The sequence below is a fragment of the Drosophila nasuta genome, chromosome X (genome assembly GCF_023558535.2).
Source record: "Drosophila nasuta strain 15112-1781.00 chromosome X, ASM2355853v1, whole genome shotgun sequence".
NCBI classification, from domain to species: domain Eukaryota; kingdom Metazoa; phylum Arthropoda; class Insecta; order Diptera; family Drosophilidae; genus Drosophila; species Drosophila nasuta.
The window spans coordinates 11,379,628-11,406,840 of NC_083459.1; the positions used below are offsets into that span (position 1 = coordinate 11,379,628).

At 38.9% G+C, this 27,213-nt stretch overlaps 5 protein-coding genes across 5 annotated transcripts; all 5 read right to left on the minus strand.

Annotated features, from left to right (window-relative positions):
- Positions 1-9,967: 9,967 nt before the first annotated feature.
- On the minus strand, positions 9,968-10,945 carry LOC132796833 (antigen 5 like allergen Cul n 1-like). Its single transcript, XM_060808151.1, has 2 exons — positions 10,784-10,945; positions 9,968-10,710 (listed from the first exon to the last, which is right to left on the minus strand). The coding sequence occupies exons 1-2, from the start codon at positions 10,910-10,912 to the stop codon at positions 10,057-10,059; spliced, it is 783 nt and encodes a 260-aa protein (XP_060664134.1). The 5' UTR covers positions 10,913-10,945; the 3' UTR covers positions 9,968-10,056.
- A 1,847-nt stretch (positions 10,946-12,792) lies between these two features.
- LOC132795940 (antigen 5 like allergen Cul n 1-like) lies at positions 12,793-13,728 on the minus strand. Its single transcript, XM_060806910.1, is given in 3 exon segments — positions 12,793-13,485; positions 13,566-13,601; positions 13,603-13,728. Coding segments are annotated over 3 exon segments (780 nt in total). The 5' UTR covers positions 13,696-13,728; the 3' UTR covers positions 12,793-12,834.
- A 1,985-nt stretch (positions 13,729-15,713) lies between these two features.
- LOC132796156 (antigen 5 like allergen Cul n 1-like) lies at positions 15,714-16,718 on the minus strand. The gene is made up of 3 exons (XM_060807221.1): positions 16,564-16,718; positions 16,094-16,503; positions 15,714-16,019 (listed from the first exon to the last, which is right to left on the minus strand). The coding sequence occupies exons 1-3, from the start codon at positions 16,687-16,689 to the stop codon at positions 15,785-15,787; spliced, it is 771 nt and encodes a 256-aa protein (XP_060663204.1). The 5' UTR covers positions 16,690-16,718; the 3' UTR covers positions 15,714-15,784.
- A 4,637-nt stretch (positions 16,719-21,355) lies between these two features.
- LOC132797032 (uncharacterized) lies at positions 21,356-24,016 on the minus strand. Its single transcript, XM_060808458.1, has 5 exons — positions 23,835-24,016; positions 23,610-23,728; positions 23,330-23,546; positions 21,906-23,266; positions 21,356-21,842 (listed from the first exon to the last, which is right to left on the minus strand). Exons 1-5 carry the CDS (start codon positions 23,845-23,847, stop codon positions 21,501-21,503), a joined length of 2,052 nt encoding a protein of 683 aa, XP_060664441.1. The 5' UTR covers positions 23,848-24,016; the 3' UTR covers positions 21,356-21,500.
- Positions 24,017-24,260: 244 nt separating this feature from the next.
- Positions 24,261-26,263, minus strand: LOC132795598 (uncharacterized). Its single transcript, XM_060806395.1, has 3 exons — positions 26,135-26,263; positions 24,720-24,894; positions 24,261-24,679 (listed from the first exon to the last, which is right to left on the minus strand). Exons 1-3 carry the CDS (start codon positions 26,261-26,263, stop codon positions 24,261-24,263), a joined length of 723 nt encoding a protein of 240 aa, XP_060662378.1.
- Between the last annotated feature and the right edge of the window lie 950 nt (positions 26,264-27,213).

A 27,213-nucleotide genomic window follows, 5' to 3' on the forward strand; every position in this document is an offset into this window, starting at 1 on the left:
TCTCGCTCTCCCTCATTTACTATATGTATAATTTAAATAAAGAAAATTAATAAAATTATTATAAAAGTTAAAGAGAAGATTATAGCCTTCTGGCAGCAACACTTTTAATCAAATTTGTTAATTTTCAAAGAACATCACTCTTAAAGATATTAATGTAGAGATTAAAATCTGTTGGCGTTTATATGCCCAATGTTTTAATCAAGAAGCTTTTCATTACCAAGAACTACAACAAAATAAACGATTTAAGAATTCATTTATTTGAATACATTTTAAAGAGTCGAAAGAGAGAGTTTAGGCCAAACAAATTTACTTAGCGTTAAATAATAACAATGTAAGGAATACAAATATTTGCAAAAATGTCATAAAGTGCAAATTTATTGAATAATCAAACTCTTAAAAAGTCAACAAACTCCACAGCAATAAAAAATGTGTATATGAACATCATTAGCTTACATTTCAAAGTAATATTTTAAATAAATGATGTGTGTTCTAAACGATTAATCAAACAATTTAATAAAAAAAAAAAAACTCTTTTTTTGCATCTTCATTTTTTAGTCGTGCATGCCGCTTATCTCGCATTTGTGGGTACGGGGTATATCGACTGCAAAAATCGTTGGCCACTGGACGTTGACGTTGACGGCTGCTGCCAATGGCAATGACTGGGTCGCTGCCAGCTGCCATTGTTGAGCGAACAAATTATAAGGTGGTACTTACACACACACACACACACTCTTCTATGCTAGATATTAACTATGTTCACAATACAGAGGAGCAAACGAGTATGGCAACAGAGCCACAGCTACTAAGAATCGAATCGAATGTGGGGGGAACACGCATCTGGCACATGATTTTGGCTTAGGTTTCGTATTCGGATTCGGTTTCGGTTTCGTTTACATAAACAAATCTAACGACAATTGCATAAAATAAATAGAAATCAAAAATAAAATAAATAAGAATGTATATATGTAAAAACAAATGATGTTAGTAGGTTGGTTGAGTCTCTGTAAGTGGGCAAATCAAATTCTAGCTTATGATACCTCGAACTTTGTGCTAATCTATGTTTTGCAACCAGGCAAACTCACTGATGATCCCGTACTTGATGCAAAAAAAGCTGAAATCTTATCGAAAGAGATCTGTGAAATTTATCAAATTCATTTATTGCCTTTAAAATATAATTCAATTACGTATACTTAATTTAAAGCTGCTTTTATATACTCTAACATTTTAGAAGTGGAATTTGTCAGCATACAAAACTTATGGAGCAAAAATAATCATAATTAAAAAATAAAAAAATCACACATTCATATCTATGATTTGAAATATTTTTCAACAACAATAATGTCAGCCTGCTTCACCATCATCGGTACTTCCAAACGCTAAGTTAATTATTGGTGAAAAGAACAGCAAACACACCTTGCCTTGGCCTTGGCCTCCGAACCTCCTCCTAGTACGAAGCGTGAGGTCTTTGCACTTGCATTCATCGCATTCATGTTTTACAGCGCTAAGTTAAATTGCGACATTATTTTGAAGTCAGATTTTGTTTCATGCTACTTTACTGAAAATCATTTGGCGACCTGAACAGCTTGACAACGGAAGCCAACAGTTGACCGCAATATTCAATTTGTTACCAAGCACAAGATGTGAGCAGAGTTGTGGAATCTTTGCAAGTTCTGCGTTTGGTTATTACGCATACGCAGCGTGAGCCACTGGCTTCTGTTTGCTGGTCTAATAATCTGGCGTGCAGACTGCAATATAAAGTTGTTGTGACTAGGGATGGCAAAAGCAATTAAATTAATCGATTATCAAATTATTCATTTAAGTCGAACGATTATTAATCGCATTTAATCGCAGTTTAAAGATTTCATGATGTTTATAACTTACCAGCAAAAAATAATAAATACTTAAAACTTGATAATTTTTTATTTAGTATTTTCTAAAACATCGAACATTTCTCCCTAAAAAATGTATATTTTAATATACTTTGTTTTTAATTAATACTGAATTAATTGACCTTTTTTTTTATTTCGGTAAGACTCAATCCGAAATGCTTATAACGAAAACAACAATTGCAATAATCGCAGCTTGTGTTGATAATTCAAAGCGTTGCATTACAGAAGTATTTCAAAAGTGGCTGAGCTCATCTTGAATTTCAGATGTAAATTTTGATTGCGCTTAGAAGTTTTTAACGCAATTATCTTATCGTATTACCAATTAATGATTGCAACAAAATAATTGATTATTATTAATCATGTGATTAATTGTGTCATCACTAATGAGTCTTTAGTCGTTCTTCCTCCTCTATAACAGTTATGAATGCCTCGCTGCCTTGGCTGTTGTGCACTAGAGTTGTGTTTTGTTGAACAAGTTAAGTAGTTCAATTTGAACTGAATGAACTATTCGTTTCTTGAGTTCATTCAGATCTTTCATTCTTCACATTCAAGTCCATTAGATATCTTCTATTCCGTTTCAGGTCATTTTGTTCGTTTCAGACCTTTTCGTATTGATTTATTTTGCTGCTGTCTCATTATTTTTTGTATTTATGCACCTACATTTTATGTATTTCTTTAATATATAATATTATCAATGTATAGTTAGTGAACAATATAATTAGTTTTTTGGTCCAATACAATTGGTTTGGTTTTCTCAATATATCATTTAATCCTAACCTTGGTTTGTTTACAATTTAACAATGTCGCTAAAACTAATGCAGAAGAATTTTGCAAATTCATGTTCGATGATGTTTGAGAAGACATCAAACATAACAAAATTAATAAAAATTTCAAATGATGAAATGACATGAATGGAAAGAAAATGATTTCCTGGCAAAGGTCTACCGAAAATTCACATTTTGCAAAGAATAACGTCTTCTGTTTCTTGATTTGATAATAACTGACTTCGGTCTCTTCTTCATCATCTTCTTTTCGTGTAGATTATGTTTTAATTAGAGGCAGACCAATAGTTAAGAGTTTACAATGCGATGCTCATTTGAGAGAAGCAATTTCCTCGAATTATCTGTACGAAAAGAGTTCACGAGTGATAAGGAAAACGGCACATAATGTTTTCAAAATTGTATCAAGGTGAATTTGGACTGAAAAAATATACAATGTACTCTTTAAAAGTGACAAACTGCTTGAAAGAAAGTGGGATTGGGACTCAAACGAACGAAATAAACGAAAGCAAGGAACAATAAGGCAACTCGAACTGGAACTAAACGTTATAAGCGAACATCAAAGAAGTAGTTCATTGGTGCAGTCAAGGGAATCATTTGCTGGAACTAGTTCAGAGCGAACCAATAAATGAAATAAAGGAACAATAATGGAACTCGAACTGGAACTAAACGTTATAAGCGAACATCAAAAAAGTAGTTCATTGGTGCAGTCAAGGGAATCATTTGCTGGAACTAGTTCAGAGCGAACCAATAAATGAAATAAAGGAACAATAATGGAACTCCAACTGGAACTAAACGTTATAAGCGAACATCAAAGAAGTAGTTCATTGGTGCAGTCAAGGGAATCATTTGCTGGAACTAGTTCAGAGCGAACCAATAAATGAAATAAAGGAACAATAATGGAACTCCAACTGGAACTAAACGTTATAAGCGAACATCAAAGAAGTAGTTCATTGATGCAGTCAAGGGAATCATTTGCTGGAACTAGTTCAGAGCGAACCAATAAATGAAATAAAGGAACAATAATGGAACTCGAACTGGAACTAAACGTTATAAGCGACCATCAAAGAAGTAGTTCATTGGTTCAGTCAACGGAATCATTTGCTGGAACTAGTTCAGAGCGAACCGACTCAGCTCTGTTATGCAGTTCATTAATTTGCTTGCAAAACCGCACAATTTGCAGCAACAGGTTCAGAGGACGAGTCAAAGGAGGAAGCACATCGTGCTGTGCTCGGCTTTGAGGCTTTGCTGGTTGCACCAACACAAGCACACATATGCACACATACACACACACAAAGAGATAAGTGCGTAGAGCATGCATAATCAGCGGCCATTAAATGGCCATCATGAATAATAGCAAGTGGCAGTAAAAGTACTGTTAAATCACTTGATTTAAAACTGCTCCCATACCCTCTCTCTCTCTCTCTCTCTCTCTCTCTCTCTCTCTCTCTCTCTTTCTTTCCTACTCACTCTCTCCGATGTAGATAAATTAAGCTGTCCATTGAACTTGCCATGCAAGCTGCCCAGTTGATTGATTGATGCATTAATGAGGCGCAACTTTAGGCTCGAGACACGAATTCACCTTTGGACTTGGCGTGTCAACTGCACTCCAGGGACTCTCGTTTAATCTATATCTGTATGCCACTTACCCTCCTCTCTATATATAAGTATGTATGTATGTATGTTGTCTTCTTATATAAACTTCAGTTGCATGCCTTCGCTCAATTTAACTCTCGCAACTGGACACAGTTGCCGAAGCTCTGAGTGGTGCCCCAGGGAATGATGAGAGCAGAGTTTGTTTTTGGAGAAGGGGGGAAGAAGTAGGCTATTCTTGATAAGAGCCGCAATGTGTTATTGTTACAGCCAGTTGCCAGTTGCCAGTTGTTAGTTGTTGTTGTTGTGGCCAGCATATGCCGAGTCGAATGATGCCTGGACAGGAGTAAGCCTTTGTTTGCTTGGGCTGCGTCTTGGCTTGCGGGTTTATTATTATTTTGGTACGTTCTCGCTTTTTCCTTTTGCTCTCTCTCCCTTTTTTTATGGCTTTATCAACGTTTATGGCCTAAGCAAAAGCAGAAACAGAAACAGCAGCAGTAGCTAATGCTGTGGCAGGCGTGGACGTGGCAACAACGCCTCCCACAGGATTTGCTTAGCCAGAAGGATGCCAAATGCCGTTGCTACTGCTGCGGCTTTATTATTGCATCATTATAACATGTTTTATGTTTTATGCGTGTGCTGTATGTGTGTGTGTGTGTTTGGGTGTGTGTGTGTGTATGTGTTTGTGTGTGGTCTGACAATGACGCGCCAGCAGCACTTTAAAGTGCCCTGAACTTGATTAATGAATGGCGACGCTGAAAAGTATGCTACACCATGCAAAGCACACACACACACACATACACCAATACATGTGTGTGTGCTTGGCGCACTCAACATGTCAACGACACGTTTTGCAGCTCTGCAAGTTGCCCTCAACTTGGGCGACTCTTGAGGTAGCATAAAAAATATATGTATGTATGTGTGTATGTACAAATTATTATAATAATAAAAATAATATTATTAGTATAATGTGAGGCAGCACAAATGGAAATTGCCTCACAAGTTGGCAGCTAATTTAATATGATTATGTCAACTGAAGCAAGCCGGATCCCTAGACAAATGCCACACTCAATTCGAGTGTGTGGCAAACTCAATTCAATGTTGCACTCATATCTTAAGCTTAAGAACTTTATCTCAACTTGCACTTGGCACTTCTTGCCACACACACACACACACACACACACACACACACACACCAATTAGCTTGCCACAAAGTATTGAAACGAAGTTGCGCCTTGTCCGTTGTCATAAATTGCGTTGCGCCAAAAACTTTGCTGAGGCTAATACATCGTTGACTTTAAACGATTTTTCAGCCCAGCATCCTGCCAACCTCCAACCTGCTTGCCACACACTTCCTGTGGCAACACTTTGCTCTCCACCGCTACCCCCCGCTCGCGATTCGTCTGTCGTATCTTGTGTTGGCGCCGCCGTCGCTTCCTGGCAACAACAATTTTTATGGCTTCCTCTGCGCTGCTTAAATAGATACTCGCACACACACAAGCACACACACACACACCTTGGCAATAATTTAAATTGTAGCTGCTGCCTTCGCTCGGCTGTAATTTGCAATAATTGAATTCCAACGATTTGCAGCATAAAAATTTCCTCGAATTTCTGTTTTCTGCGAATATATTTTGCATCCCCACTGATTATCGTTTTTGGCTGCACAAATTGCGCATACGCAGCGTTGGCAGCCTCATTGAAATTCAATGCCACAGCGAAACGAAACGAAACGCAAGCGAAAGGAAAACGAAAATGAAAATGAAAATGAAAATAAAGCAAACAGCCATCAAACACGTCCGAGCGAAGCTCATTTTCGATTTGTGCAACAAATGAAGTGAGAAATTATTATTATTATTATTATTATTTTTATTACGAATGCTGGCAACTAAAAACATTTTTGCTGGCATAAGCAAATGCTGCCATCTGATCCACTCCACTCCACTCCACTCTCTCCCCCATCATCATCATCGTCATCGTCATTGGGGTTCTTCTGGCTTGGCTTTCCATTACCCGTGGGCGCATCACGTATTCACAAAGCAAACAAACTTCGGCACACGCATAAATAAACAGACAAGCGAATGCGATGCTTGATGGCTCCGTTGGATGGGATGCGAGGAAATATGAACAACAACAGCAAAAAAAATATATATGTATATATCAAAACAAAAAGCGAAGATTGAAGCGAGGAGTAGAGTAAATTTTTGGGTAAGCTCTCTTTCCCTCTTCTCTCTCCTCCTACTCGGAGTCTTTGGCTCGTCAGTCACATCATTAAAATCGAGCGATGCGAGATGCGCGATGCCCGTCGCCACCTAATTCCAATCCTTGCCGCAAGATGTGGATGTGCTGAAATGCGTGGCAAGCAGGCCAATTGCTGGGGTGGCATCCACACACACACACACATAGACAGAGCAGACATTGTCTGTGCGCGCGCAGGAGAACAATTCTCTAGAGGCATTCATCAATATGCCAAACATGTTTTGTTATCATCAAATGGAAAATGCTTCATTTTCACGTACGACAGACAGGCTGAAGCTGACGCTGTAGTTGTTGCCCCCGCCGCCTTGGCTGTGGTTTCAACTTGAAGCAGACTGACAGACCTCGTGGCAAGTTGCCCGCCTCTTCAGCGCTGAGAATTCTGCAGGTGAATTTCGTCAGTTAACTTGTTGTGAAGCAGCCAGAAACCGGAAGCTCGAGCAGCGAGTCGATGGCTGGCTTCGGTGGTTAGACCGCAGAACTAATGGTGCCAAGCGCTGGCTGAGGAGCGACAACTGACAGGATGGAGGTGGCGAAGGGTAGGAGGGGAAGACGGAACACATAAATTGATTACCAAAACATTTCACGACAAATTCGGCATGTAACAACAATGACAGCGCACAACTGGCACCAACGACGCGTTGGGGGAATTTCTGTTTTGATTGGAGTTGAAGCCGGGCTGCCAATGCGAATACGAATGCGAATGCGAGTGGGGATTTCCCGCAGTTATCGCGCCAATCGCAATAGACAACACTTGCCGACAGCAAAATACTTACTATCACACACACACACACACACACACACACACACACAGTCGTAAACACATTCACATTACGCGTGTTGCAATCAAAGTCGAAGCAGTCAACACAGGATGCGAGCACAATTGAGCCAAGTAACTGAGCAACATTCTATGCCAACATGGCAAATAGTCATAGAGCATTAAGGCAACAAGCTGCAGTCTTGACTTAAATAAACACTCACATCATAACCATTTCAACAAACAACGAAGACTCACTCAGATATATGTATCTAGATATATATTACTGACTAGCTGACTAAGTCTCTTTTAGTTAATTTACAAGCACATCCTCTACACTTTAAGTCAACGAGCATGTTATTATAAAAATAATAACAACACACAGTAAAAATAAACATTTAAATCTCTTGCACTGAAAAGAATTAGTTTCGAAAGTCAAAAATATGCGTCTTCAAAATTGTGCCGTAAAAAATAATACCAATTTAAAAATAAATTCTTAAAACTAAAAACATTAGTTGGAAAAACCCAAATTCTCAAAGTAAGCCCAAAAATACTAAATTTATGTTACAATATTCTGTAATCCATCGAAGTTCCTATAAAGTTTTTATCTAGATTGAAGTGTTTTGCTCATAGCTCAGTTAGTCAAGGAGTCGCGAACCAAGAAGGTCTTGAGTTCATATCCTGCATGATTCCATGATATATAATATATAAGTCTTTCGTAAGAAGAGTGAAAATCATACAAATACAACTGAATAACTGAAGACGCTTATTAAAGAATCAACAAATAAATAAATATAAAAAGCAATAAAATAGAATGTAACATTTTATAGATCTTATAATAAGATTTTTCTCTTTTTAATAAGAACTTGGGTATTATATAAAATATTCTTAAAAACAACATGTATTTTCTAACATTAAGATAGACGCACTTTTTAGTCTAAAATTCTTAGCACTAAGACCAAAATCTTCATTTTTCAAATTTATTTTTATACCCGCTACCCATAGGGTAGAAGGGTATTATAACTTTGTGCCGGCAGGAAATGTATGTAACAGGTAGAAGGAGGCATCTCCGACCCTATAAAGTATCAGCGTCAACAGCCGAGACGATATAGCCATGTCCGTCTGTCCGTCTGTGTGTCTGCCCGTCTGTCCGTCTGTCCGTATGAAACACTGGATCTCAGAGACTATAAGAGATAGAGCTATAATTTTTTTTCGACAGCATTTGTTATGTTTGCACGCAGATCAAGTTTGTTTCAAATTTTTGCCACGCCCACTTCCGCCTCCGCAAATCAAAAAAATCGAATAACAAGCGTAATTTTAAAGCTAGAGTTCCGAATTTTATATACAATAATAACTATAGTAGTTATGATTCCTGAAAATTTGGTTGCAATCAGATAAAAATTGTCGAAGTTATTAAAGAAATACTTTTGTATGGCCAAAAACGTCTACTTACTAGGGGTCTGAGTTGCTTTGGCTGACAATCTGGTATATTGTGCCGTCTATGGCATATTTTGAATGCGGTACTATGTCGATATACCAAATATACCATTCGGTATATTTTTAGTATTTTTGCAGTATTTTCGGTATATTTTGAGAAAATACCGCAAAATATATTTCTTTTATTCCAAATGGGTAGCGGGTATCTCACAGTCGAGTACACTCGACTGTAGCTTTCTTACTTGTTTTCTCTCATACTAATGATAATAGTTATTATATATTATGACTTGACTTTCTCATAGAATTCATGCATAAACAAAGTAGATAGTCTGCTGCAAAGTTTTCATTTATTTATTTAAATCAATCTAAGCAAAAGGGGAAATCAACCCAAATTTTGCCACTGAACTTGTTGCAACTAGCATTTCAAGCTCTTAAATGGAATACGGAATATGGCCAGATATAAATTCTTTCAACCTTTCACTCAAATGTTGACCAGGATTTTTTCAAAAAAAGATTCAAATTTATTTTCGAATTTAAAGTTAGCGTTTAAGTTCTCATTATTGATTGAGATTGAACTTTGGCCTGAATAAATTGCTGTACTGATTCAAATACCTAATAACATAAAACTATACAAAATTAAATTAATATTCTGCTACCTACAAAGCAGCTACCGAATTATAAATTAAACATTAAACGTAATACTAACAAATGGCAAATCCATACAATTAAGTTGACAACTTTTCGTCTTTGATATTCGATAAATTTGCAAGCGCCGCAAAGTATGCAACACGTAATTTGTGTAATGTCAAAAGCGAATGTATAAACGAGTCAAACTGGGGAAGAAGTTGTTTCGCTGCTATTGTTTTTGGTTTTTTTTTTTTTAAATAGATAGCAGATATCTCACAGTTGACCACACTTTTAGTTTCTTTCTTATTTGTTTTATTTTACACTATAAACTAAAACTCAATATGCAATTAATATTCTAAGCCAATAAAGCAATTAAATTAAGTATACGTACATACAATTTGTTTACATGTTTTAAAATTATATTAATTGTAATTAAATGGGTAATAAAATTAGTTTATTAATATTAATATTGAGGCACTTACATATTAATACACATTAACTTATCTTCAACAAGATAGCCTTCTATTGGTCTTTCTTCAAAAATATTCCTTAAGGGAGTTTTAACTCTGCCTACAAATGTGATTTGAACAGCCATAGGAAACTCCTCACCCCAGAGATAGCAATATACATACATATATAAACATTATTAGTTTATTTTTCATATTCATCTTAATAATTTTGATATTTTATTCGAATTGTTGCATTGTTAAATTCATACTTAGTACCACAAGTTGTTAACATCGTATACCTCGTTGACGCTGCAGAGGAACTTGTAGCTGGGATTGACGCCCGTGGTGCACTTGCTGGCTGGGACAGAGCACGTGTTGTACATCTTGATACCAACCACATTGGTGGCCGCATAGTTGCAGGCCAAGAGGAAAGCCTTGTAGGATTGTCCCTGCACCGAGTAAGTGGATGCAGCGCATCCCACATGGGTGTTGCGATCGGCGACCATGACGGTGAAGTGACCGATGGCGGGTCCGTTGTAGTTGGTGGGATAGGCATCGATGTATGACTGCTCGGTGTCTTTCACTTCGCTGTACCACATGTCCACGCTCTGGATCAGGCTAGCCGTCTTATTGAGAGGATCAAAGAAGCCAATCCAGGCCAGATTCTGTCCAGCCCACTGGAAGGCATCGGTGTTGCGGCAGCCATCGTGTTTCATCTGACAGCTGCGCACATTGAGGGAGGCCAGATAAGCGAGCTCATCATCCCATTGCATGGTGGCCATGCGGCAGGCGGGCTTCAGTTTGCTCTCGCCGCCGCCGGCGATGAAGTTGCGATGTCCATTGTGGCTGGCCAAAAGCACATTCTTGTCAGCGTCCGAGAGACTAACCAAGGCTCTGTCACTGGGACAGCTCGATCCCCAAGCCTGTCATAAAGATAGGAAGCGAGAGATAAACACATGTTTGTAAGGAGAATGGGAAAAGCTGAGTCATACGTACGCCATCGTTGTTGCAGCCAATGTTTTGGGTGCTTCCGCAGTTCTGCTTGCAATAGTCCGTGGCACCAAAGACGCCAGTGAGTGCAGCTGAAAGTGCCGTTAGCACAGTTACGATTGGGATGTTGCTCATGTCTGTATCAAAGCTCGATTGTTGTCTGCTCGCCCAGCGCTCGGCGTTTTTATGTCAACTGCGTCGCTTCGCGCGGAATTTTCTTTATCTAACTTGCTATTTGTGATAAGAGGGCGTAACAATTGCTCAAATATTTACACCCAAGTACCGCACGCTAAACTCCCACTGGAGACGGCGGAGACGAGCGGCGATGATTAAAGACGTCATGGCAACAAAGAACATTGTGATAATGAAGCAAAACTAAGAATTATTCACAGCTGTTCCCTTTCTTCTAGTAAACGTTCGTGGGCGTGTCATCAAAGGTATAAGCTGATTGTTACAAGAGGGATTGCAACATTGCTGAATGATGGAGCATTGACTGATGGAACACTGACTGCTACAAGACTACAAGACGTTTGTCTCCTACATAACTGACTGCAACAAGACTGACTGACAGAACAGCAGTTAAGCTGCTGAAAAACTGACTGCTACAACACTAACCGCTATAAAACTGTCTGATATAAGACTGACTGTTATAAGACTGACTGCTATAAGACTGAATGCTACAACATAATAGGAGAACGACTGGATGTAAAAGTAAGCAGAAGAGCGAGCAAAATAAAGTGACGAGCGCAAATGCCTTATTTGCTTTAATTTACACATGTAATTAGTCGATGGCCTTAGTTGTTAGCACTCCCTTCTTTTAGTTATTATATTATTTTGTATAATAATTAACATGTAAATTAATAAATAATATACATGGAAATGCATATAAATATGAAGTACAATTTATACACTTAGAAAAGTGAAGACTCACTGATATAATACTAGCTTTTCTAGCACACTAAGAAAGCAACTACCAAATGAAATTGGAAAAAAGGATCCGCAATTCCGTTACTTGTATAAAGCTGATTTATATAGTGCTAACTGCTACAAAACTCTAAGAAAGCCATTACACCGGGAGGTAAACAAAAGAGCAAATGAGGAAGCATAAGACTCTGACTGCTACACTACAAGAAAGCAAGTACATTTGTCAATAAAGTAATTAATATCAAGTTAAGTTAAGCGTGCACGTGCCTTGACCGTATTTGTTTGACCAGCTTAAATATTTAACAAAAGAAAATGCAACACAAATAAATAATTACAATATGCAAAACTGACTGCTACAACACTAATTACTGCAATACTGACTGCTACAAAACACTGCAGTTCGAAGCAAACAGAAGATCCGTGCAGCATGCACATGTTCTGTCATTATACACACATTCACACATACACACTACAACACACACAGTTGAAAACACATTCACATTACGCGTGTTGCAATCAAAGTCGAAGCAGTCAACACAGGATGCGCACACAATTGAGCCAAGTATAATATTATAACTATACAACAATCTATGCCAACTTGGCAAATAGTCAGAGAGCATTAAGGCAACAAGCTGCATAACATCATAACCATTTCAACAAAACAATGAAGACTCACCCAGATATATGTATGTATCCAGATATATATAGTGAGTAATATATATCTGGATACATACATATATCTGGGTGAGTCTTCATTGTTTTGTTGAAATGGTCTAAGTCCCTTACAACAATATGATAGTAAATTTATAAGCATAGCGTTTCTAACTCTTGAACGGAAAAGGAAATATGGCCAGACATGACTTCATTCAACGGTTCATTCTAATTCAAATTTACTTTAGATTTTTTTATTAATCTTGTCTTCAACAAAATAATCTTCTCTTTTTTTCTATGAGATGTTTCCAAATTTAAGTCTATTTTTCAAAATATTCCCTAGGGGAGTTTTCACTTAGCCTTAAAAATTAAAATTTAACAGCCTTAGCCCAGAGATACATATATTGAAACATTATTGGTTCTTTATATTTATCATAATATTTTTGCGTTTTATTCGGTTCGTTGCATTGTTAGATTCATACTCAGTACCACAAGTTGTTAACATCGTATACCTCGTTGACGCTGCAGAGGAACTTGTAGCTGGGATTGACGCCCGTGGTGCACTTGCTGGCTGGGACAGAGCACGTGTTGTACATCTTGATGCCATCCACATTGGTGGCCGCATAGTTGCAGGCTAACAGGAAATCCTTGAATTGCCCCTGAACCGAGTAAGTGGATGCAGCACATCCCACATGGGTGTTGCGATCAGCGACCATGGAGGTGAAATGGCCGATGAAGGGTCCTTTGTAGTTGAAGGGATAGGCATCGATGTATGACTGCTCGGTGTACTTTACTTCGCTGTACCAATCGTGCACGCTCTGGATGAGGTTTGCCGTCTTATTGAGAGGACCAGTGGAGCTTCTCCAGAAAAGATTCTGTCCAGCAAACTGGAAGGCATCGGTGTTGCGGCAGCCATCGTGTTTCATCTGACAGCTGCGCACATTGAGGGAGGCCAGATAAGCGAGCTCATCGTCCCATTGCATGGTGGCCATGCGGCAGGCGGGCTTCAGTTTGCTCTCGCCGCCGCCAGCGATGAAGTTGCGATGTCCATTGTGGCTGGCCAAAAGCACATTCTTGTCAGCGTCCGAGAGACTAACCAAGGCTCTGTCACTGGGACAGCTCGATCCCCAAGCCTGTCATAAAGATACGAAGCGAGAGATAAACACATGTTTATTAAGAGAATTGAAGAATGGGAAAGTTGAGTCATACGCACGCCATCGTTGTTGCAGCCAATGTGTTTTTTTGCCGTGGCAGTTCTGCTTGCAATAGTCCGTGGCACCAAAGACGCCAGTGAGTGCAGCTGAAAGTGCCATTAGCACAGTTACGATTGGGATGTTGGTCATGTCTGTAACAAAAACAAAGCTCGATTGTTGTCTGCTAGCCCAGCGATCAGCGTTTATATATCAACTGCATCGCTTCCCGCGGAATTTTCTTTATCCAATTTGCGATACAATTGCTTAAAAAATTTACACCCAAGTACCGGAAGCTCAACTCCCACTAGAGACGGCAGAGACGAGCGACGATAATTAATGACGTCATGGCAACAAAGAACATTGTGATAATGTGGCAAAACTAAGAATTATTCACAGCTATTCCCTTACTTCTAGTTAACGTGGATGTGTCATCAAATGTAAAAGTTGATTGTTACAAGAGGGATTTCTACAAGACTGAATGATGGAGCATTGACTGATGGAACACTAACTGCTATAAGATAGAACACTGAATAATAAAAGTTTAACTGCTGCAAGACTGAATGATACAAGACTGACCGATGGTACATTAAATGATAAGAGTCTGAGTGCTACAACACTGTCGGATAGAACACTTACTCCTAGAGTGAATTTGAACGTGAAATTTTATTATAACAAGTAAGAAAGTTACAGTCGAGTGTGCTCGACTGTGAGATACCCGCTACCCATTTTTAATAAAGGCAAAATATTGCGGTATCATTTTCAAAATATACCGAATATACTGCAAAAATACTAAAAAATATACCAAATGGTATATTTGGTATATGGACATAGTACCGCATTCAAAATATACCATAGACGGCACAATATACCAGATTGTCAGCCAAAGCAACTCAGACCCCTAGTAAGTAGGCGTTTTTGCCCATACAAAAGTATTTCTTTAATAACTTCCACAATTTTTATCTGATCGTAACCAAATTGTCAGAAATCATAACTACTATAGAATTTATTGTATATATCAAAATTCGCAACTCTAGCTTTAAAATTAGGCTTGTTATTCGATTTTTTTGATTTGCGGGGGCGGAAGTGGGCGTGTCAAAAATTTGAAACAAACTTGATCTGCGTGCAAACATAAAAAATGCTGCCGAAAAAAAATTATTGCTCTATCTCTTATAGTCTCTGAGATCTAGGTGTTCATACGGACAGACGGACAGACACACAGACGGACAGACGGACATGGCTAGATCGTCTCGGCTGTTGACGCTGATCAAGAATATATATACTTTATAGGGTCGGAGATGCCTCCTTCTACCTGTTACATACATTTCCTGCCGGCACAAAGTTATAATACCCTATGGGTAGCGGGTATAAAAAGGAAGTAGAATTTATACACTTACAAAGGTGAAGACTCGCTGCTGTAATACTAAATGTTCTAGCATAATAAGAAAGCAACTAGCAAATTAAATTGCAAAATAAGATCCGCAATTTAATTACTTGTATAAAGCCGATTGCGACAAAACATGCAATTGAGGAAGTGAACGCTATAACACTGATCACTACAAAACTCCAAGAGAGCAATTACATTTGTCAATAAAGTAATTAATATCAAGAACGAAAGAGACTTACGCCTGCACGTGCCTTGACCGTATTTGTTTGGCCAGCTCAAATAGTTAATAAAAGAAAATGCAACACAAATAAATTGATAAATACAATATGCAAAGCTGACTGCTACAACACTAATTGCTCCAATACTGACTGATACAACACACTGCAGGTGGAAGCAAACTGAACGTTAGAGTGCAGCATGCACACTTTCTGTCATTATTTGTTTTAGCCAGCGCAAATGTTTACCAAATGGAAATGCAAAGCACACAGCAACCGTAAATTATACATAACATACATATTTATATTATATAAAGCAAACAATTTAAATGTGCCAACTGGAAATAAAGAGCAATGAAATTGGCTAACTTTTTCGACTTTTTAATGTCTCTTTTTCTCTCTGTGTATTCAACTATATCACTGTCCATTCTTCCACGCACCTGTCTGCTTATCAGTGTCTGCTCTGCTCAGTCGAGAAGTCTGCCCGGAAATCTATCTGTCTATCAGTTTTTCAAATCACCGTTTACCATTTTGTTGATCATAAATCTTTCAGTCAGTCGGTCAACTAAGCCTTAGAATTCAATTAAATAAGTGTCACATCTGTTGTATACATCAGGATTTTTATTGTCTTAGATGTCTTCTAGTAGGTGAAGACTTCGGCCACCTTGCAGAGACCAGGATAGTTGACATTGGTGCCCGTGGTGCAGCCGGCAGCTGTGTTGCCCGCCACATAGACGGCATTGCCGACAATGTTTGTGGTGGCATAATTGCAGGCCAGCAGAAAGTTGTTCATGCCGCTGGTCACATATCTAGCAGCTGCGCAGCCGAGAGCAATATTATTCTGTCGCGCCATCACGGTAAAGTGTCCAATTTGCCTAAAAGAATCGGATGAAAGAAAACGAAGTGATTACTTGTGATTATGAATTCAATTAAAGTTGCTGCTTCTTACGGTCCAGTCCAGTCGGAGGGATACTTGGCGATGACACTCTTGTTGGCATCCAGTCTTTCGTTCCACCACATGGTCACCGACGATGTCAGAAGCGCGGCATTCGTCTGGCTGGAAGAGGCGCCCGAATACGAAATGATGGCCAAGTTCTGTCCGCTCATTTTGTACTGCGGTGTGTTGTGGCATGCGTCGTGCTTCATCTGGCATTGCTTCACATTGAGTGCGGCAAGCGTTGCCAGCTGTGGACTCCAGCGCATCGTTGCCATTCTCCTGGCCGTATCGTATCTGGGCAGTTTTCCGAGAGCAATATTGTTGCGTCGCACATTGTGCAGCTTCACCAAATGTTGGCGCATCGTCAAGTTCATAGCGATGAGGTACGGCGCTGGGCTCGTGGGGCAATTTGTTGACCAAGTCTGCGTTAATTAAATAAGTTTCGCTTTCGCACTTTTCAAAAACTATTTGCATCCTCATACCCCATTGTTGTTGCAGCCAATGTTTGTGGCAGTGCCACAAAGCGTTGCATTGCAATAGTCGACCGCTCCGTGGACTTGAGCCAAGGTCAGGCTGATGGCGAGAAGTGTCAAACTGAAGCGCAGCATTTCGAAATTCGGCAGCCAAGTAACTGTAAATTTATAGTCAAATCTCTTGGCTTTTATAGTCGCGAAATTTACCAAAAGAAATAAACGTGGCATACAGAATCAAATACTGATATTTGTATATTAAATACAAATATAAAAAGTTAGATAAATAACTAAACACTCCGAAAAAATGCCTCCAACTGTGTTTGCAACTCGTGCGTGGTGGACCAGCTGCATTAGAAAAGAGTCTTGTTTAACTAACTCCAAGCCTCTATAAGAAACTAATTCACTATGTTTTTAGAGAAGATTTGGCTGAGCTTGTTTAATATTTGCTAAACCAATTGTTTCGCTAAGTAAACTTGTCATCCTATTTTTAAAGTCAGCTATAAAAAAATGCGAAAATTTTCCACTCAATTTATGAAAGAGTATTGAAATAATATATTTCTAAGCAAGTCACTATTAATTAGAAATTTAGTTTCTTTTATTTTAATAGATTTTACATCCAATAAATTTCAATGCAAATAATCAACACAACACTTGTTATCACTTTAAGCCATTCCAGGTGTATAAACAATTTCAAATGATTTCCGCTGTTCGCTGACAGAAGTTTGTCGTTTATAATTTATGTGAGCCATGATAATGTTCGCATTCTCTGAATACTGCGGTCGCTAATTTATTGAACAGAATTCACAGAACAGAAAATATAATTCTGTAGCCATGCAAGAATTGGAATATTTTATTATATTTTATGACAACTAGGGGGGATCACCAATGAGCTGTGGCAGTGAATGCAAACTGAAATCAACGACTATATTTGTGTCAAACATATATTTACGATCGCGTATACGTCAAGTGGTACGCAATATCTTGTGGTTGTTTACCTCAAAACTCTGCACAACTAGCAACAGAGCAAATAGAAACCAAAACAAAAACAAAGTTATGTAAACAATAATATTGTTTATTTGCAAGTGAGAATAAATATGATACTAGATATTGTTTTGAGCATCACTAAATGAAATGACAAAAATAAAAGAGTTTATTGTAAAATTAGGAGAACACTTTGATACAACCTGCAATCATGAGCCAGAGTTCTTTTCCATTTCTTTATTGTTATCGGTCATAAAAAAACAGCAAATACAAATTCTTGTGTAATACTTCCTGCTAGCTGATAAATATAATGTAACCACTTAATTTCAACGAGTAAGAGAGCTCGACTATGAGATACTCCTACCCATTTTCATTTCTGTAAATTTGTAATCATTCTTTTGCTATGTTTTGCATTGACTCTCTTTCTGGTTCTGCTTACTATATACTATATAGGTAATTAGGTATTTATCGTGTGTATATATATTTTTGTCTGAGTAATTTTTCATTTTCATATAATATTTTTATGGTCTGCATATAAGTAAATCTGTGGGCTGTTTTTTCATCATCTTTTTGTTTTGTTTCTAGTTATTTATGTCATTTAGTTTGCTTCGCTATCTTCAACGATCTTCCTCTTCTTCATCTCCATCTTGTTAAATTGTACACAGAAAATATGGTTTATTTCTTCATATACATATGTTCTATAATCTTCGCTTTTCATTTCTTATTACGGTTGTTCTTTATTTATTGTTTTATCTGTTTAGTTTTGCTTTTGTATTTGTTGTACGATTTCTTTGAAGGGGCATCACAAGACAGTGTAGAGATAGAAATATATCTATGCAATTGCCTTTCAGTTGCTTGTAATTATGAATCATCATGGGATTACCCACTCTCTGTGGATGGTTTCACTTGAAACAAATCAGAAATGTTTGTTTTAGACTATCATTCAATGAGGAATACCTTTGCGTGTGAAAATTCTGAGAAAACTGTGCGGCAGCCAACAAAAATATAACAACAAAACAAAAAAAAATTAAAAACAAAACAAACAAAATAATACAAAAATTGTGGACAAAATATAATATATAGAATACAAAAGGATATCTCAATCATAATATTAAGGTACAAACGGTCAGTATGAAATTAATACAAACGATAAATTGATGAGCTAAAATGTTGGTAAAAGTACAAAGGCTTTGTGGCGCCATCTATCGTTTGTTGGTACATTGACAATTCGAATTGTCGCAGCCCCAAAGTATGCTACAAATAATATTTGCTGCTGCATTGCTAGATTATTACAAATTAGAAAAATTATCCTAACTCGGCCATATCCTTGCGCATTTTGACCGGACCTGATGAATTCGATCCATGTAATCGAAATCTATCGATTGACATCAAAAGAAATATGGATTCGTCAAAGAATTGAAATTGAAAAATGTTCGATATATTGAAGCAAACTTTATAAGAAATTCTTAAAAGTCGTTGGTAGCCCTTGTTCCCTTGATAACAAAAGGGTATGTCCTTGCCAGATCCTTAATGATTTTGTAGAGTTATAGAGAAAAAAACAAATGTCCACTTAACAGTTATTACATTGGCAGTAAACACCGGCCCTTAACAGCTGCATTTAACAACGGTCTTAGCATTTAACAGCGGTCCTAAACAGCAGCACTTAACAGACCGGCTTAACATAAGCTGCGCAAGCGCGCTACTTTAATTTTTAAATTTATATTGCTGTCGCTTGTTTTATGATTCTGATCACCTGGTGCTTAGCAAATTTCACATATGCCAAATTGGCTTTTCGGACAGCGACAAATTTAACAGAGCTGTTTAACAGCAGAACGTAATACTTATTTACCTTGTCAAGAAACTGACTGATTTTATTACTTAACTGTTAAGAACTAATATTATTGGCTTAATTTTCAGTTTTTGTTTCTTACCGTCAGGAACGCCTAAAAACAAGCTGGTGAAATACCAGGCGAACAGAAATCAGCAGCAAGCAGAAGTAGCAACTAAAGTTCTTTAAAGCTCAAAGCTCAACTTCTCTCTCTCTCTCTCCTAAACTGCTCAGATCAAATTCCCGCTCTTAGGATCCACAAACTAGAACACACGTTCAGAGAAAGTGACCAATGGCAGCGAGGCACATTTGACTGCATTTATAGAGATATCCACTTGCTGCTCTTTTATGTTCGCCTGGTATTTTAGTTGCTTTACCAGTTGTATTTTTAAACTGCGTTAAAGCGAGTATTCATTAAACAGCCTTTTGTCAGTTATTTTCAAATTTGAAAGTGGCGCTAAAAACAAAAAAAAATTATAGCATACTTTGAGGGTGCAACTACGGTCTTTTTTCGAAAACAAGCTATATCTCGTCCATATCCTGTCAGATTTTCAAAGGACGTATACGGCTAGGATTGCAAGGACCTCCACTATCGGTTGGCATCAAAAATTATGAGATTATCTAAGGATTCAAGAATTGTAATTTTTTAAACCAAGGTCTAAATGATAACTCAAGAACTACAAGGATAATTGGAATGTCCTTTGACATATTGTTAGGCCTCATTAATATGCATCGATTCATTTATTGCTTGCCAGGATACGCAAGGACATTCTCATGTTATAGCCTATTTTCTGTATACAATTTATTTTGAAACCTGTAAGGATTTTCGTCCTTTTGAGTATGCCAATCGGTTTGTATTTATTAACCTTATCCTTGTGACAAAGGACATCCTGATTTTCCTTTAAACCACCGAAATAATGCAAAAACCAAAAATAATACAAAACATATTTTTGAATATTTAACGGATTTGTGTTTTTTTTTGTCGGTTACATTCAAATTTTAAATTTGAAATAGGCGCCCAAATGAATGATGCCACTAATTTAGTAGATGACTTTCTTTAGTTCTGGTTGCTGCTGATTTATGTTCTCCTAGTATTTCGTTTGCTAACCGGACAATTCTTGCCGTCATCGATTGCTGTACTTGGCCTCTTGAAGCAGCGTTGAAAAAGTAACCAATAAGCAGATGAAATACCAGGCGAACATGAATCAGCAGCAAGCAGAAATACAGCAAGTCACTTGCATATTTGGTGACCACAAGTTTCGCTCCTGAAAGTATGCTACAATAAATTTAATATTTTTGCAGTTTTAAATACTTATTGCCAACGAAACATAGATGGCGCTAATAAGCAGTTGGTGATAGAACTATAAATTCCAATTGAAACTATATAGCTAGTGCTTCTCTTGGATCGATTTGTCTTTATAAAAGTAGTCCTTGCGATAATGGACATTCCAATCGTCCGAAATACAGTAGACTTTTGAAATTTTTGTTTATTTTTCGGCTTGCAATAAGTACACAATAATAATGAATGTAATTTAATCTATTAAAATATTGTATTATTTTACATTTGCAATTTGGAAAATATATAGGATTTTGACTGTTTCCAATGGTGTTCTTCAAAAACAGCTGATGTGCTTTGTCAACGCGTGAAGCGAGCGTCTTTCGACGTTTGCTTTGTGCTCGTCATTCGTGCATCTGCTTCCGTCGTCTCTACCCTCAGCCACCTGCTGCTGTAAACATGTAAACATAACCCAACTTTGCATGTGCCATGTAGCTTGCAATGTATATACGGCACAGATACATGGCAAAGACCGTAGCAAGCGTAAGCAAAGCAGCTTTAATACGCATACTATTTTCAATTCTTCAGAATCAAAGTCATTGCGCAAACTGGTTCTCGACAAAGGCGGTCAACGGGGCATTAGAAGTAAAAGAGATTCGTGCTTTAGTGACCTATCACGATAATGGATCCTTAATTCAAATAAAATTCGCATTTATTTGTACATAATATTTTATTCATTTGTTATTGTAATTGCATTTATAAATTAAAAATCTATTCATGTCTCTTTCCTATTTACAGTGGACGCAACAGCTATAGCAACTGCAACGGCGGGATATCGGCAATGGGATCGGGTCCCAGATGCTATGGTTCAATCTTGCGTATTTTCAAACTGCCGACACCAATGCCAGCAATGCGATTCTTTAGCATACTACTCGGTGAGGAGACGGCTTTAGGCGAGCTGATCAACTGCAGCTCCAACTGGTTGTCATTGTTGTTGTCTGCCCCATTGGCGCCGCTTGGACTACCTGCTGCTCCGTTCTGCAAGCCACGCTTTAGCATAAAACGACGTGCTGTGGTGGTTCGAGGCGTGGTCGTGTTTGTGGTCACAGTGGCTGCAGTTGACGACTGTGTCGCAGCCTTTGCTGTCTGCAACTCTTCATACGTGGGATCCACTTCCATCTCCGTATTAGCGCTATCATCATGCTGTCATTACAAATTAAATGTTATTAGTTTTTATTCGTTATATTTACTCTTTAGTTTACTCACCGCATCGCTAGCGTACTCTTCGTCGTCGTGTCCCTCTTCCTCCTCGAATTCGGCGCTTTCGGACTTCTCGGGATAATCGACCAGCTGCCCATTAAGCGTGGGGAACTCAATCACAGGCAATATCAGACGCTGATTACTATTACTCTCGTCCATTAGTTGCTGTATTAGATGAGCAATATCCTCACGCTTCTTGGTCACAGTCAGATAATCGAACCAGTTAGTCAGCTGCTTGATAGGCAGCCGATAATCCTTAATGGGTTCCTTAAAGAACTGCTGCACATACTGCAGCAGATAAAGACCACAGTCGGTAAAGTTATTTTGCTGTGGCACCTTGACACAATGGCCCGGCATGTTGTCCTTGTTGAAAATGTGCTTTTGCGCATCCGGCTTCTTCACCTTGTACTCGCACGTGAGATAATCGCGCAGCGTTGCCACCACTCGACTACGTGAAGCACCCGCCAACGAGTCAAATATAAGTATCAATGGCTGCTTCACAGCCGGCACATCGTCATTGGTGACGCGTTTGGGTGAATTGGAGCTCTCGCTATCCTCAGATGCCATATCACTTTCGTCGCCTTCCGCTTCGTCGCGTTCGCTTTCATCGTCGGCAATGTGGCAAATGTCGATGGGCATCGTTGGCAACGTGACGGAGTCGCGTTTCGCTAGCGATGTGATAGTTGTGTTGCCAATCGGCACTTTCTTGCCACGATGTCGCTTCAGCTGCTGAGGCTCTACCGGCTGATTAGTATCATAGGTAACGGGTCCTTTAAGGCATGGGAAACAGATGATGGCTAGGAACCAATGCGATTGCTCATTGATAGGGACAATGATAAAGTCCTTGTCGAAGATATCCACCAGTTTTGTCCACTTCTGCACACGCGCATGACGCCTCTGGGCCGCTGTCAGCTTCACGTCCGTGGCACGCGTCAGCGTTGTGAGTCGTTTGTAAAAGAAGGTGCTGAAGATGTGTGTCCGATCGCGCAGCTTTTCAGGAATGAGCGTATTGCGCAGCCAGAGCAGATAGAAATCAATGATGATGTCATTCAAATACGATTCCTTGGTGAGGCACATATAATCCTCCATGCGTATGCACAATCCACCCGTTCCTTTGGGGGGATACATCAGCAGACTGATTTGTTCATCCGGACGCAGTTGTCTTGGCGGCATTTGTTTCGTCTTCTCCAGTTCCTTGCGATCCAATTCGGCGATGCGTTCAAAGATTTCGGCTGCATCGCTTGAGGAGATCTCATCCACAAAGTTAAACATGGCCTTGATGGTTTCGCGTGCCGAGAAGTTAATGCTGTCAAACACCAATAGCAAACGACGCTCATGCAAACTGCCATTGCCCTTGAAAGCGAGTTCTAAAGAATAAAAACAATATTTTTATGGAACGGAAATCGAAGGAAGACTATTGGCGAACTTACGTTCGTTGGCTGTATCGTCAGGCAGCTGCAGCTGCGTCTTCACGTACTGTGCGCAACGCTTCAGCATGTAGAGTGTGATCAGCGGCTGAGCCTTCTCCGAGCTGGCAAAATGAGCAATCACCTTGATGACTTCGCGCTTATAAATATGGAGCACAAACTTGGTATCCTTTTTGGGCAGAATGCCCGCAATGCGCACGCCCTTTGACGTGAATTTTACCTTGAGGACCAACTCATTATTAGCATATATATTATATATACATCATGGTGTTATTTCACTTACCGGCTCTGTGACTTCAAAGCGATATGGAAACAGACGCAGACACTTGCAACTCAATTTTGTGGTGAATGCTTCGCCCTGGGCTGCATCCGATTGATCTGTGACATCGCCGCGCACAAAATCTGCAAGCCAAAAAATGTGTAAAATGCATTTTTAATTGTGTTCCATGTGGTTCACATTTATATCGTCTAAGGTGTGTATATTTTTTGCTTGTATTGCCTGCCTCACCATCGTTGTCCATAATGCTTTGCGTGTAGGCACTCAACACATGCAGTAAATGTCGAAATGTTTGCAAGTATTTATTTAATTGCAGTTTTTGTTAAAATTCATTACAATCATTAAAGTATTGTAAATTTGTATGTTGACTGCGTTGTGCGCTTCTTCTTTCTTTTTTGTCGTCACACTCGCATACAGTAAAAATGGCGTGGTACCGCAGCGCCATCTGTGGTCGTAACTACAAGCACGCAGCATTGCCAACAGCAACGAAAAATAGTGTGCATAGCTAGCTAGCTATACAGGGATGCAAACACAAATATTCATAAACGAATGAAGAATGTGTGCATGAAGATTACGATGATACTTCTTATAATATATATACATATATATGTATTTTAATGTACATATTTAAATGTATGTAAATAAAACATAAGCATATCATGATAATATCGCACAATAAATAAACATGTACATAGTTATTAATTTTGATGTATTATTACTGACCTTCTCGTTTATATCGGGCAGCATTGGATTGCAGGCAGTATTGCCATTACTCTTGTTCACAGCGCTGTCATTATCCTGTTCAGCTTCATCCTCACTGCTCAGCAGCAACACGGTTTCCACTTCGGCTACTTGACGTCTACTACGCGTCATTCTGCCCCAAATGGCGGCCATGCCCCTGCCGTGCATGTTGCCTGTGCACGGCGCAAAGGTGGCGCTTCCTCCGGCGGCAACTGCTGCTGCTGTGTTTTGCCACGAAATGGCGAGCGTACCAATTGGGCGGTAGTTGCCACCAATTATGGTTGCTGCACCGCTTGTTGTTGCTGGTGCAGAGGCGTCTTCTGTATCTGCACTTGCTGAAAGACCACGTTATTCGTTTGCTGTGGCACAACACACGTCTGCACCAAGTTTGTGCGGTTTGTGCTTGCAGCTGCAACTGTTGCTGCTGCTGTTGTTTCACGTTACGCAGCACGTGCTGTTGCTGTTGTTGCTGCTCCTGCGGCGAAGTTGTGTACACCAAGCGATTGTTGTACGAATGTATGTTGATGCCTTGCTGCGGTATCGCTGTTGCCTATCGCAACATCATTTTCTGGTGCTGTGGCACTTGTATCAAGACCGGAGGTCCAGTCAGCTGTTAAACTATTCAGCATCTGCTGTTGAAGAGAGAGCAAAAGTAACAGATTAGCTAGAGTATAAATGAAATTTAAAATTCTATTGTGCAAGTTTTACTTGTCAATAATGAGAATACCTCCTAGATTGTAAAACATAAAAGTTCTCTAGAGTTGAAATGAAAATATAGCACTACACCGTCAATACTAGCAATAAGTTACATCAAAGCAACAATAAAGCCCTCGCCCAATAACAATATGGAGGAACAGATTAAAACAAGAAAGAAATTGCACGTTATTTTTAACACTAATTCTGAAGACAGTTGTGTGAAAACCCAAATCAAAACATAATTGTAATTATATGACAAGCATGAAACAAAACCTAGTCAACAAATTACTAGTTTTTTAATTGGCAAATTATTATGCTTTAAAAGCGATGTCATCTTTGTTATATGAAATTTTTATTGCTTTGCTTATTGATTAAAAAAGCCTATAATGTATATAATTTTCTGACCCAATTCTACGTTTATTTCTATAACGGATAAGGCAATAAATGTTGGAACAATTTCTCAAAACAACCAAGTAAAACTGTTTGCTAATTATGAACAAAATTATTTACGCTGACTCACTGCCTAACTAAATAAATATATCAACCAAATAGTAAGAGCTAGAAGGCTGCAAAGCTGACAAGATTTGTCTGTACTAAGTGCAATTGATGCCCAAATTTACGCTCAATTGAGGGGTCAAAGGTTGTGAGACACTTACTATCTGCCGCTGTTGTTGTTGCGTGGTCGTCATTCGGTAGACAATCTGCTGAAGTTGCTGCTGCATCTTTTGCTGTTGCTGCTGTTGCAGTTGCTGTATGATGGCATGTTGCACAATTGTATTCGATTGCAACACTTGATCAGAAGTGTAGTAGTTTTGCTGATTATGTTGAATGGCGGGTTGTTGTTGTTGCTGCTGTTGTACATATTGTTGCTGCTGCTGCTCCAGATGCAACTGTTGCTGCTGTTGCACTTCTTGTTGCTGCTGCTGCTGCTGATAATGAACTTGCTGATCCTGATGATGCATGACAACTTGCTGCTGTTGTTGCACTTCCTGCTGCTGCTGTTGTTGTTGTTGTTGCTGCTGTTGTTGCAAATCAGCACCAAGGGTAATGTAATGACCTGCGCTTGCCATTGCCTGTGGTTGCTGATACTGCACTGGTCCCGCTGTTTGGTAAACCACTTGCTGCTGATCGTTGAACACTAGCTGCTGATCATCTTGCAGCATCTGCAGATCCGTAAAAACGGGCATCATCTCCATGTCCTCAATGGTAATATACTGTTCCATGGCGCACTACAACACATAAGATAAATGGAAGATATTTCCGATAACCCATTTTATGCTGCGCGTTGTGTGTTGTCTGTGACGTCACAAAGCAACAGCGCAATTTTCCTGTTCGCAGTCGCTCTATCTATTTAATCGTTTTAGACCCAGCAAATTTGTTGTGTTGCTTGCAACTCTAAAATATACACACTCGCACTTGTGTTAATATATGCTGATGGATTTAATTAAATGTCCACGACGTTTGCACGAAAATTCGCTTTTATTATTCTTAAACACACAAGCAGGCACCAGGCACAAACAAACATGGAGTTATTGCAGTTGGCAATGCCAACGCACAGCGTTCGATATGCTCGACGCGCCCTCTAGCGGCTGTCTTCATCGAGTCAGCTGTTCGCAAACATTTTCCAGTGCTGCGTTTTGTTCTCCATTTTTATCGACGTTTGCCTTTAGTACGGTTCCGTCTAATATAGAGGGATACCATTATTTGGCATGTAGGGCACTGAGTATCAATTGTGGTACCACTAAAAGACTGAAAGCCACTTATCACTGGAGTTTTCTTAATTTTCACATTTTTAATGACACATCGCGTATACGACACTAGCACCTTTTTATTACACATTGTGCACATTGTTAAATGTTTCCTATGTACGCAAATTAATGTTAATTAAATGTTGATGTCGGTTTTAACTATGATTTGTGCAGCGCGAAAGGAGCGCGCAGCTCTTGCAAATTATTGTGAAGAGGAAGACGAAAGCAACAACACACAGCGAAGTAGTTTGGTCTAAATTGGTGCTACAGACAAATATTCGAGTTGGCAGCTCTATGCGCTGATTATTTAAATTTGTGGTAGCTCGTGATATTTTAAATTACTAATTTGTGATAAATACAATTTAGTTTTTATTTGTTTTGCCCAAAACTTTTGTTTTAATTGGTTTATATTTTAAGTTTATGAG